The sequence below is a fragment of the Bombina bombina genome, unplaced genomic scaffold (assembly GCF_027579735.1).
Source record: "Bombina bombina isolate aBomBom1 unplaced genomic scaffold, aBomBom1.pri scaffold_2120, whole genome shotgun sequence".
NCBI classification, from domain to species: Eukaryota; Metazoa; Chordata; class Amphibia; order Anura; family Bombinatoridae; genus Bombina; species Bombina bombina.
Window position 1 is genome coordinate 645 of NW_026513102.1, and position 12,959 is coordinate 13,603.

At 43.3% G+C, this 12,959-nt stretch overlaps 1 protein-coding gene across 1 annotated transcript in view; it reads left to right on the top strand.

The window, feature by feature from the left end:
* Nucleotides 1-326: 326 nt before the first annotated feature.
* LOC128644709 (telomere-associated protein RIF1) overlaps nt 327-12,959 on the top strand; it is a gene marked incomplete at its 3' end in the record, with an annotated part of 28,249 nt that continues 15,616 nt past the window's right edge. The window contains exons 1-2 of the mRNA XM_053697225.1: nt 327-440; nt 550-703. Of these exons, the coding sequence (XP_053553200.1) occupies nt 334-440; nt 550-703 (261 nt within the window). The remainder of the gene's footprint in view (nt 441-549; nt 704-12,959) is intronic.

Consider the following 12,959-nt stretch of genomic DNA (forward strand, 5'->3'; position numbering starts at 1 on the left):
TAAGACGGTCTAATGGAAATTAAGCGATTTAAAATTATAATCTCCTGCTATTAACCTCAAATCCAGTCTTATAATTTTCTATGTATTTTATCCAAAAATTCTTATACGTATGTTTTTTAACATACAAAGGATACCAAGAGAACAAATCAAATTAGATAATAAAAGTAAATTGGAAAGTTGTTTAAAATTGCATGCTCTAAATAATGAAAGAAAAAATTGGGTTTTCATATCCCTTTAAGGCTTGTGTGCTGCTTGCTGCTGTAGCTGGTGGCGGTAGCCACCACTGCCTACATTTATTTTGCAGCTGACAATTTATTTTTCTAGATTTCAGAAATGACGAAAGAATCCATGCCTTCTCCTAAAGAAAGTGTTTACCCTGCCCTTATGAATTGTGCAACACCAATAGATGTAATTTTACCTCAGATCACCTCCAATATGTGGTAAGTTTTGTTAAGCTTATTTTAATTTATTTACACTATATAAATGTTCATACTTACATTTGTTTTTGCTTGTTTTTTTTTTTTTTTGTTGTTTTTTTACATATTTAAGGGCCAGAGGACTTGGACAGCTAATACGGGCTAAGAATATTAAAACTATTGGTGATCTGAGTACACTCACACCATCGGAGATCAAGACCCTTCCCATCCGTTCTCCAAAAGTCTCGACAGTGAAAAAAGCTCTTCGAGTTTATCATGAACAGCAGGTGAATTATGTATTATTTTAAAGTTTTCTTCTTAAAAGGGAAGAGTCAACAGCTGTATTCATTACTTTTGGGAATTCAGAACCTGGCCACCAGGAGGAGGCAAAGACACCCCAGCCAAAGGCTTAAATACCTCCCCCACTTCCCTCATCCCCCAGTCATTATTTGCCTTGTGTCACAGGAGGTTGGCAGAGAAGTGTCAGAAGTTTGAGAGAGTCTCTTATGGAGGGTAGTACTCTTCGCAATAGGACTGGAGTTTTAAGTAATACTGTCAGCCTCTCAGTGATTGATGAAAGTTAGAGTCCGGAGATGCAGCAAGAGTTTCTTTCATGTAATTGGCAAGAGTCCATGAGCTAGTGACGAATGGGATATACAATCCTACCAGGAGGGGCAAAGTTTCCCAAACCTCAAAATGCCTCTATATACACCCCTCACCACACTCACAATTCAGTTTTACAAACTTTGCCTCCCTATGGAGGTGGTGAAGTAAGTTTGTGCTAGATTTTTCTTCTGTGATATGCACTTCTCAGCATTTTTAAGCCCGATTCCTCTGAGTACAGTGAATGTCAGAGGGATGTGAAGGGAGTATCACCTATTGATTCTTTGGTTTTCCTCACAAGAAATCTTTTCATAGGTTCTCTGTTATCGGTCGTAGATATTCATCTCCTACCTCCCTTTTCAGATCGACAATATACTCTCATATTCCATTACCTCTATTGATACTTTTTCAGTACTGGTTTGGCTGTTTGCTATATGTGGATGGGTGTCTCTGTAAGTATGTTTTAATTACTTAATACACTCTCAGCTATGGTTTGGCACTTTATGTATTAATATAAAGTTTTAAATATATGTATTGTACTTATATTTGCCATGAGTCAGGTTTATGTATATTTCTCTTACAAGGTGTATCCAGTCCACGGATTCATCCTTACTTGTGGGATATTCTCATTCCCTACAGGAAGTGGCAAAGAGAGCACACAGCAAAGCTGTCCATATAGCTCCCCCTCAGGCTCCGCCCCCCCAGTCATTCTCTTTGCCGCTCTAACAAGTAGCATCTCCACGGGAGGGTAAAGTGAATGTGGTGTTAGTTTGTAGTTTTTTATATCTTCAATCAAAAATTTGTTATTTTGAAATAGTGCCGGTTTGTACTATTTACTCTCTAGCAGAAAGTGATGAAGAATTCTGCTGAGAGGAAAATGATTTTAGCATGTTGTAACTAAAATCCACTGCTGTTCCCACGCAGGACTGAGGTGTACCAAGAAAACTTAAGTTGGGGGGAACAGTTTGCAGGCTTAACTGCTACAAGGTATTTTCAGTCATCTTTTCTAGTCAAGACTTAGTAATGCTTGAAGACTGACAAGAATCCCTATGTGGGAAAGGTAATCCATATTCTGAGACTCAGTATAGAAGGAAGGCTTATTTAACAAGGCTAAATGACTGGTGGACACTGTTAAAGGGCAATCGATTATTTTTTTAGTAAAATATAATCACTATACATGTTTTTATAACGTTTAGAGTGTTATTTGGGGTTTTATTCCACATGGCAGTATTTTGGACACCTATTCAGGGTTTTGAAGGCCCCTCAACTCCGGAGTGGAGGGGGCCTAATTTTCGCGCCTCAGTAGCGCTCTTCATTTTGCAGACAGCTTCATGCAGCTTCACGTGGAGGGTCCTAAAACTTCATTGAGGACATCATAGAGGCTTATTTTCATCAGGTAATCCCCAGGGGCAAGGTAGGGCCACAGCAGATTGCTGTGGCATGGTGCTGTAGTTTGCTAACCGGTTGTCAGCTTTAGGTTGCTCCGGTTCGGGCATTTAGGGGTTAATTGACTTGATATTTGCTGTGCAACCATTACCAAGCATTAAGATAGTGTGGTGAAATTTTCAGAAAGATTGGATCATTTTTGAACATTTAGTAAAAAAGTGTGCGCTTTTATTATTTAGAGGCACAGTACCGTTTTTTTCTCAAATTGTATTTTTCAGTCTTTAATTGCTGTCTAAGTCTGTTTAACATGTCTGAGCCTACAGATAGACGTTGCTCTATGTGTTTAGTAGCCATGGTGGAACCCCCTTTACATTTGTGTTTAAAGTGTGCTAATGTATCTATGCATTTTAAAGATGCTAATGTATCTATGCATTTTAAAGATAATGTTTCACTTAAAAATGTAGCCCAAGATGATTCTTTAACAGAAGGTAATGAGGATAGTCCACCTTCCTCTCCCCATGTGTCGACACCAGTCACGCCCGCGCAACCTATGCCTAGTATTTCTAGCACAATGGTCCCTATTACATTACAACAATTAGCAGCAGTCATGGATAACTCCCTTGCGGCATTTTTATCCAAACTGCCAGTTTTTCCTAAAAAGCGTGATAGCTCGGTCTTAAGGACTGAGTATGAGCAATCAGAAGCTTTGGAAGGTTTATCTGTTGTACCCTCACAACACTCTGAAATGACGGTGAGGGATGTGCTGTCCGAGGGAGAAATTTCAGATACAGGAAAGATTTCTCAGCGGGCAGAATCGGATTCCTTAGCGTTTAAATTTAAGCTGAAGTCCCTGTATACACTGATGCGTTTCAGATCCCGAAGAGGGTGGCGGACATTGTGGATAGGGAGTGGGAGAGACCAGGTGTACCCTTTGTTCCCCCCCTCCCCCCCATCTTTAAGAAAATGTTCCCTATAACTGATCCCAGGCGGGACGCATGGCAGACGATCCCTAAGGTAGAGGGGGCAATTTCAACACTTGCTAAGCGCACAACCATACCAATTGAAGACAGTTGTGCTTTCAAAGATCCTATGGATAAAAAATTGGAAGGTTTACTAAAGAAAATATTTGTTCAACAAGGTTTCCTTCTCCAACCTATTGCCTGAATTATTCCTGTAACTACTGCAGCGGCTTTCTGGTTTGAGGCGCTGGAGGAGTCGCTCCAGACAGAGACCTCATATGACGAAATTATGGATAGAATTAAAGCTCTAAAGCTGGCTAATTCTTTTATAACAGATACCGCTTTGCAACTAGCCAAGTTAGCGGCGAAAAATTCTGGTTTTGCCATCAGAGCGCTCTGGCTGAAATCATGGTCGGCCGATGTGTCGTCTAAAACTAAGTTACTGAATATCCCTTTCAAGGAAAAGACCCTTTTCGGGCCAGAGTTGAAAGAGATAATTTCGGATATCACTGGGGGAAAGGGCCATGCCCTCCCGCAAGATAGGCCTTTTAAGGCTAAAAATAAGGCTAATTTCTCCTGTTAAGTGTAGTCAGTCCACGGGTCATCCATTACTTATGGGATATTAACTCCTCCCCAACAGGAAGTGCAAGAGGATCACCCAAGCAGAGCTGCTATATAGCTCCTCCCCTCTATGTCACACCCAGTCATTCTCTTGCACCCAACTAATAGATAGGATGTGTGAGAGGACTGTGGTGATTAAACTTAGTTCTTAACGTTTTACAGGGGTTTCCGTTTGAACCCCTTCATTCCATTGATATCAAGCTGTTATCTTGGAAAGTTCTGTTTTTAATGGCTATTTCCTCGGCTCGTAGATTCTCTGAGTTATCAGCCTTACATTGTGATTCTCCTTATCTGATTTTTCATTCAGCTAAGGTAGTTCTGCGTACTAAACCTGGGTTCTTACCTAAGGTAGTCACTAACAAGAATATCAATCAAGAGATTGTTGTTCCATCATTGTGCCCTAACCCTTCTTCAAAGAAGGAACGACTTCTGCACAATCTAGACGTAGTCCGTGCCCTGAAATTTTATTTACAGGCAACTAAAGATTTTCGCCAAACTTCTTCCCTGTTTGTCGTTTATTCTGGACAGAGGAGAGGTCAAAAAGCATCTGCTACCTCTCTATCCTTTTGGCTTCGTAGCATAATACGTTTAGCCTATGAGACTGCTGGACAGCAACCTCCTGAAAGGATTACAGCTCATTCTACTAGAGCTGTGGCTTCCACTTGGGCCTTTAAGAATGAGGCCTCTGTTGAACAGATTTGCAAGGCTGCAACTTGGTCTCTTCATACTTTTTCCAAATTTTACAAATTTGACACTTTTGCTTCTTCGGAGGCTGTTTTTGGGAGAAAGGTTCTTCAGGCAGTGGTTCCTTCCGTATAAAGATCCTGCCTGTCCCTCCCGTCATCCGTGTACTTTAGCTTTGGTATTGGTATCCCATAAGTAATGGATGACCCGTGGACTGACTACACTTAACAGGAGAAAACATAATTTTTATTCCACATGGCAGGGTTTTGAAGGCCCCTCAACTCCGGAGTGGAGGGGGCCTAATTTTCGCGCCTCAGTAGCGCTCTTCATTTTGCAGACAGCTTCATGCAGCTTCACGTGGAGGGTCCTAAAACTTCATTGAGGACATCATAGAGGCTTATTTTCATCAGGTAATCCCCAGGGGCAAGGTAGGGCCACAGCAGATTGCTGTGGCATGGTGCTGTAGTTTGCTAACCGGTTGTCAGCTTACCTGATAAATTCCTTTCTCCTGTAGTGTAGTCAGTCCACGGCCCGCCCTGTTTTTTATGGCAGGTCTAAATTTTAAATTATACTCCAGTCACCACTGCACCCTATAGTTTCTCCTTTCTCGTTTGGTTTTCGGTCGAATGACTGGGTGTGACGTAGAGGGGAGGAGCTATATAGCAGCTCTGCTTGGGTGATCCTCTTGCACTTCCTGTTGGGGAGGAGTTAATATCCCATAAGTAATGGATAACCCGTGGACTGACTACACTACAGGAGAAAGGAATTTATCAGGTAAGCATAAATTATGTTTTTCGTTCCTTTCGCAACTTCAGTAGCGGTCCTGCTTCAACCTCTGCAACCGCAAAGCAGGAGGGTAACACTTCACAGCCCAAGGCAACCTGGAAGCCTTTGCAGGGCTGGAACAAAGGTAAACAGGCCAAGAAGCCTGCAGCTGCTACTAAGACAGCATGACGGGGTAGCCCCCGATCCGGGACCGGATCTGGTAGGGGGCAGACTCTCTCTCTCTCTTTGCTCAGGCTTGGGCAAGAGATGTTCCCGCTCCCTGGGCACTAGAGATAGTTGCTCAGGGATATCTTCTAGAATTCAAGGACCTTCCTCCAAGGGGGAGGTTCCACATTTCTCGTCTGTCTTCAGACCAGACAAAGAAAGAGGCGTTCTTACGCTGTGTAGATCTGATCATGATGGGAGTGATATGTCCAGTTCCAATTACAGAACAAGGACTGGGTTTTTACTCAAACCTATTTGTGGTTCCCAAAAAGGAAGGAACTTTCAGACCAATCCTGGATCTAAAAATTCTAAACAAATTCCTCAGAGTTCCATCCTTCAAGATGGAGACCATTCGGACAATCTTACCAATGATCCAGGAGGGTCAATATATGACTACCGTGGATCTAAAGGATGCGTACCTTCATATTCCTATCCACAAAGATCACCATCAGTTCCTAAGGTTCGCTTTTCTGGACAAGCATTACCAGTTCGTGGCCCTTCTCTTCGGGTTGGCCACTGCTCCAAGAATTTTCACAAAGGTGCTAGGGTCCCTTCTAGCGGTTCTAAGACAGAGGGGCATTGCAGTAGCACCCTATCTGGACGACATCTTGATTCAGGCGTCGTCTTTTCCCAGAGCCAAGGCTCATACGGATATTGTTCTGGCCTTTCTAAGGTCTCACGGGTGGAAGGTGAACACCGAAAAAAGTTCTCTGTCCCCACTCACAAGGGTTCCCTTCCTGGGAACATTAATAGACTCGGTAGAAATGAAAATCTTTCTGACGGAGGTCAGAAAATTAAAGCTTCTAAATACTTGCCGAGCTCTTCACTCAATTCCATGGCCATCTGTAGCTCAGTGCATGGCGGTTATCGGACTAATGGTAGCAGCAATGGACGTAGTCCCATTTGCTCGAATTCATCTCAGACCACTGCAATTATGCATGCTCAAACAGTGGAATGGGGATTATGCAGATTTGTCTCCTCAAATCCAACTGGACCAGGAAACCAGAGATTCTCCTCTCTGGTGGTTGTCTCAGGATCACCTGTCTCAGGGAATGTGCTTCCGCAGACCGGAGTGGATAATTGTAACGACCGACGCCAGTCTGTTAGGCTGGGGCGCGGTCTGGGGCTCCCTGAAAGCTCAGGGCCTATGATCTCGGGAAGAGTCTCTTCTCCCGATAAACATTTTGGAGCTGAGAGCGATATTCAATATGCTCCAGGCTTGGCCTCAGCTAGCGGCGGCCAAGTTCATCAGATTTCAGTCGGACAACATCACGACTGTAGCATACATCAATCATCAGGGAGAAACAAAGAGTTCCTTAGCGATGAAAGAAGTAACCAAGATAATCAGGTGGGCGGAGGATCACTCTTGCCACCTATCTGCGATTCACATCCCAGGAGTAGACAACTGGGAAGCGGATTTCTTAAGTCGTCACACTTTTTACCCGGGGGAGTGGGAACTTCACCCGGAGGTATTTGCTCAGCTGACTCAGCTTTGGGGCATTCCAGAGTTGGATCTGATGGTGTCCCGTCAGAACTCCAAACTTCCTCTTTACGGATCCAGGTCCAGGGACCCCAAGGCGGCTTTGATAGATGCTCTAGTAGAGCCTTGGTCCTTCAATCTGGCCTATGTCTTTCCACCGTTTCCCCTTCTCCCTCGGCTAATAGCCAGAATCAAGCAGGAGAAGACCTCGGTAATTCTGATAGCGCCTGCGTGGCCACGCAGGACTTGGTATGCAGACCTAGTGGACATGTCATCCGTTCCACCATGGACACTGCCAACGAGGCAGGATCTTCTAATACAGGGTCCATTCTTGCATCCAAATCTAGTTTCTCTGCAGCTGACTGCTTGGAGATTGAACGCTTAATTCTATCCAAGCGTGGGTTCTCTGAATCAGTCATAGATACTCTGATCCAAGCTAGAAAACCTGTCACCAGGAAAATTTACCATAAGATATGGAGGAAATATCTTTGTTGGTGTGTGAATCCAAGGGTTACTCGTGGAGTAAGATTAGGATTCCAAGGATATTGTCTTTTCTCCAAGAAGGATTGGAGAAAGGGTTATCAGCTAGTACCTTAAAGGGACAGATATCTGCTCTGTCTATCTTGTTACACAAGCGTCTGGCAGATGTACCAGACGTTCAAGCGTTTGCACAGGCTTTAGTCAGAATCAAGCCTGTCTATAAACCTGTGGCTCCTCCATGGAGTCTAAATTTAGTTCTTTCAGTTCTTAAAGGGGTTCTGTTTGAACCTTTACATTCCATAGATATTAAGTTATCTTGGAAAGTTCTGTTTTTGGTAGCATTATCTTCTGCTCGAAGAGTTTCTGAATTATCTGCTTTGCAGTGTAATTCACCCTATCTGGTGTTCCATGCAGATAAGGTAGTTTTGCGTACCAAACCTGGTTTTCTTCCTAAAGTGGTTTCTAATAAGAATATTAACCAGGAAATCATTGTTCTTTCTCTGTGTCCTAATCCATCCTCAAGGAAGGAACGACTATTGCACTATCTTGATATGGTTCTTGCTTTAACATTCTATTTACAAGCAACTAAAGATTTAAGACAAACATCATCCTTGTTTGTTGTCTATTCAGGTAAGAGGAGAGGTCAGAAAGCAACTGCTACCTCTCTTTCCTTTTGGCTGAAAAGCATCATCAGATTGGCTTATGAGACTGCTGGACAGCAGCCTCCTGAACGAATTACAGCTCATTCCACCAGAGCTGTGGCTTCCACATGGGCTTTCAAGAATGAGGCTTCTGTAGAACAGATTTGTAAGGCAGCGACTTGGTCTTCACTGCATACTTTTGCCAAATTTTACAAATTCGATACTTTTGCTTCTTCGGAGGCTATTTTTGGGAGAGAGATTTTGCAAGCAGTGGTGCCTTCCGTTTAGGTTACCTGTCTTGTTCCCTCCTTTCATCCGTGTCCTAAAGCTTTGGTATTGGTATCCCACAAGTAAGGATGAATCCGTGGACTGGATACACCTTGTAAGAGAAAACAGAATTTATGCTTACCTGATAAATTACTTTCTCTTACGGTGTATCCAGTCCACGGCCCGCCCTGGAAATTAAGCCAGGTTAAACTTTATTGTTTAAACTACAGTCACCACTGCATCCTATGGTTTCTCCTTTTTCTCCTAACCGTCGGGAGGGGGGGGCGGAGCCTGAGGGGGAGCTATATGGACAGCTTTGCTGTGTGCTCTCTTTGCCACTTCCTGTAGGGAATGAGAATATCCCACAAGTAAGGATGAATCCGTGGACTGGATACACCGTAAGAGAAAGTAATTTATCAGGTAAGCATAAATTCTGTTTTCCTTTTGCAGACTATCAGTTTCAAAATTGAGAAAACATATTTAGGTAGTTATTTTTCTTTTACAAGATACAACGGAGTCCACGGATTTCATCCTTATGGGATATCGCCTCCTGGTCAGCAGGAGGAGGCAAAGAGCACCACAGCAGAGCTGTATATATATAGCTCCTTCCTTCCATCCCCCTCCAGTCATTCTCTTTGCCTGTGTTAGTGCTAGGAAGAGGCAGAGTGAGGTGTTAGTTTTAGATTCTTCAATCAAGAGTTTGTTTTTAAAAGTGGTACTACTGAGTGCTACTTTATTCTGGGGTGTAGCCTAGACCAGATCAATCTCTTCAGATTAAAAGAGAAGCATCTGGTGGCTTTGAAGCAATGGAAACTGGTGGGACATAATTTCTCACTGCGCCTCCCATACCGTGATGCTGCCCTTTCTGAGATGACCTAAGCTACTCTAACTCAGGTTTCATCTTTCTGCAGGACTACAGGAGGGACCCAATGGACCTCTGAACCTTGTTGAGGCTGTCTTGCTGTCGGACAGCATAAGAGGTAAGTGCAGTCTTTTTTTCTCTATAGGAGACCTATATATCTTAGGGTTGTCTGCACTTACATATGTTAATGGGAATCAGGGCTCTGTCAGTGTAGAGTTTTTTCCCTGACAGCATGTCGCAGTGATTTTCTTGTATGGGGTCTAGGTCCTTTTCACAAGCTGACTACACATAGTTTTATTACCATAAACTTAGGTTTTGTTTCACTCCCAGAGCTGAAGTGTCTCCCTAGCACAATGAGTGGCAATACTGCCTAGTATGCTGGGGATCTGGGTTCAATACCTAACAGTTATGCCCTTAGTTATTGTGGATATATATATATATAACGGGCGGTTGTGTTTTTTCCCCTACAGGGTTTTTAACTTGTCATGCTTCATGACGACCGGGAGGTGATTTTCACCCACGATGGGCAAGGTTTTTGATCCGATGAGGCTGTTCTTTAGGATAGCAGGCTATCGGACTTCTTTCGTCACTAATACAATTACCGGGAGAGTGTATATGTATTTCAAGTGATATGGGTGACTATACAAACACATGGCCATATGTTATTGAGTATGGTGACCGGGAGATGCTGGGTACGCCCACGAGGGGCGGAGTCTCTGTAGAGCGCCAAAGTAAAGGGCGCCAAGACCGCTCCTTCCTCCTTAATTCACGGAGGGCCTTGAATTGTTTGACATATGTCCTCGTTTCCTTGTTCTAGGTAATAGCAAGGAATGGAGGCATCTAGTTTAAAGCGCTTTCTTTCCAGTCGCTTCCGGTCTCAGAAGTTATGGCACTGCGTCGTTTTTTAAACATGCACGGAGCCAGTCTCACATAACACTGTGGTGGTGATTTCGGCTCATCTGTGTTAGTTCATCCACTGACTTTAGATGATAATACATATAATTAATTAATAGTCGCTTTAGGGTTTAAAGGACAATATGTATTAATGTTTGTTCACAGTCTGGTACCATTGGTTAATCTATGGATCATGTTTCAACCCTATAGTGGCTAAAATTATTTTCGACCCGCAGGCAATACTCTGCGGTTCTCTGCAAGACAATTGTCTTTGATATTCATAAGCAATATTCATTTTGTTAATTACAAATGATATTAAGTGGCTTTTTCTGTACAACAGAAATAAGGCGTTCCTTTTAAATTTACAGAGGCAGTAATATTTTTTCTCTGTAAATATTATTGCACAAATTGCAAGGGCTTATTTGTTTATTCCTCCTTTATGAAAGTAGGATGGCACAAACGTTGTTCAGTGGGTCATAGACACTAAAATGCGCTTTCAGATTTAAAGAGACAGTACTGTTTTGTTCTATGTACATTATAATACATGTCTTTCAAATGTTTATTGTTGCTTCATCCTTTTTGGAAATAAACATTTTGTTTTACAGGTGTCCAAATCAAATTTTGCATGTAAATTCTTAAGCTATGTGATGCAATATTGCACGCGAGCCAGACAGATAGCTCAGCTTGCTAAGACGGAGCTCTGTAGCAACCCAAGGGTTGCAGGTTCGATCCCCGGCGAGGTTCACTCAGCCTTTCATCCTTCCGAGATCGATAAAATGAGCAGCGCCTTTAGACCCTTACGGGTGGTTAGCCGCGCTTTACAAGTACCCACTACAATACAATAGTTTGCCTTTGTACAATAAAGTAAATACTCAATTTTTAACAGTTCAGGTGACAGTAAGGGTCTTGGTTATTAGGCCATTACTGCTTTTCCTTGGTGGGCATTCATCCTTTGTGACTTAGGATGGAACGGCAGCACACAACAATAGAGTTTCCTTTCAGATATAGAAAAGGAATTAAAGTTCTTAACTTAGCTGTTATAAGATTTTTGATCTTTCCTTGCAGATTACCAGGTCGGCGGCTAAGAGTTCGGGATTTCCGGCTTAGCGCGCAGTGCCTTATGGTTGCATTCTGGATCTGCGGATGTGTCATCTAGTCAAAGTTTTTGGCTATTCCTTACAAGGGGAAGACCCTGTTTCGGGTCTGACTTGATGGAGATTATTTCAGACACCTCGGGAGACAAGGGTCTCCTCCTCCCTCAGGATAAAAAAGCCCAATCACAGAGGGCAACAGAGTAATTTCTCTGGCAAGGTGTATCCAGTCCACGGCTTCATCCATTACTTGTGGGATATTCTCCTTCCCTACAGGAAGTAGCAAAGAGAGCACACAGCAGAGCACCGCAAGAGAAAGTAATTTATCAGGTAAGCATAAATTCTGTTTTTCGTTCATTTCGAAATTTCCAGGGAGTTCCATCTTCCTCTTCCGCCAAACAGGAAGGGAATTATTCACAAGCCAAGCCCACCTGGAGACATCAAGGCTTGGAACAAGGGTAAACAACCCAAGAAGCCTGCTGCTGCTGCTACCAAGACAGTATGAAGGGGCGGCCCCCGATCCAGGACCGGATCTAGAAGGGGGCAGACTTTCTCTTTGTCCAGGCTTGGATAAGAGACGTTCAGGATTCCTGGACACTTGAAATAGTGTCTCAAGGGTATCAGTTGGAGTTCAAACATTCCTTCCCCAGGGGAAGGTTTCTTCTTTCACGATTGTCTGTAGACCAGATAAAGAAAGGCGTTCTTACGTTGTGTAAAAGACCTCTCCACTATGGGAGTAATTTGTCCCGTTCCAGTACAGGGACAGGGGTTTTACTCTGATCTTTTTGTTCCCAAAAAAGAGGGAACGTTCCGACCCATTTTAGATCTCAAGAGTCTAAACAAGTTTTTCTCAGAGTTCCATCCTTCAATATGGAGACTATTCTGACAATTCTTCCATTGATCCAGGAGGGTCAATATATGTCTACTGTGGACTTAAAGGATGCATATCTTCATATTCCTATCCACAGAGATCATCACAAGTTCCTGAGGTTTGCCTTTCTGGACAAACATTTTTTGTTCGTGGCCCTTCCTTTCGGGCTGGCCACGGCACCCAGGATTTTCACAAAAGTTCTAGGGTCTCTGCTGGCAGTTCTCAGGCCGCGGGGCATTGCAGTGGCGCCTTATCTGGACGATATTCGGATCCAGGCGTCTTATCAGCTGACAAAGTCTCATACTGACATTGTTCTATCCTTTTTAAGGACTCACGGGTGGAAGGTGAATCTAGAAAAGAGTTCACTAATTCCACAGACAAGGGTTCCTTTCCTGGGAACTCTAATCGAATCTTTATCCATGAAAAAAGTCAGAAAGTTAAAGATTCTGAATACATGCCGATCCCTTCAGTTCAATCCTCGGCCATCAGTGGCTCAGTGCATGGAGGCAATTGGATTGATGGTGGCTGCAATGGACATCATTCAGTTTGCTCGTTTTCATCTCAGACCTCTACAACTGAGCATGCTCAGACAATGAAATGGCGATTATGCAAATTTGGCTCCTCAAATAGATCTGGATCAGGAGACAAAGGACTCTCTCTTCTTTGGTGGTTGTCGCCTGATCATCTGTCCCAAGGGACGTGCTTCCGCAGACC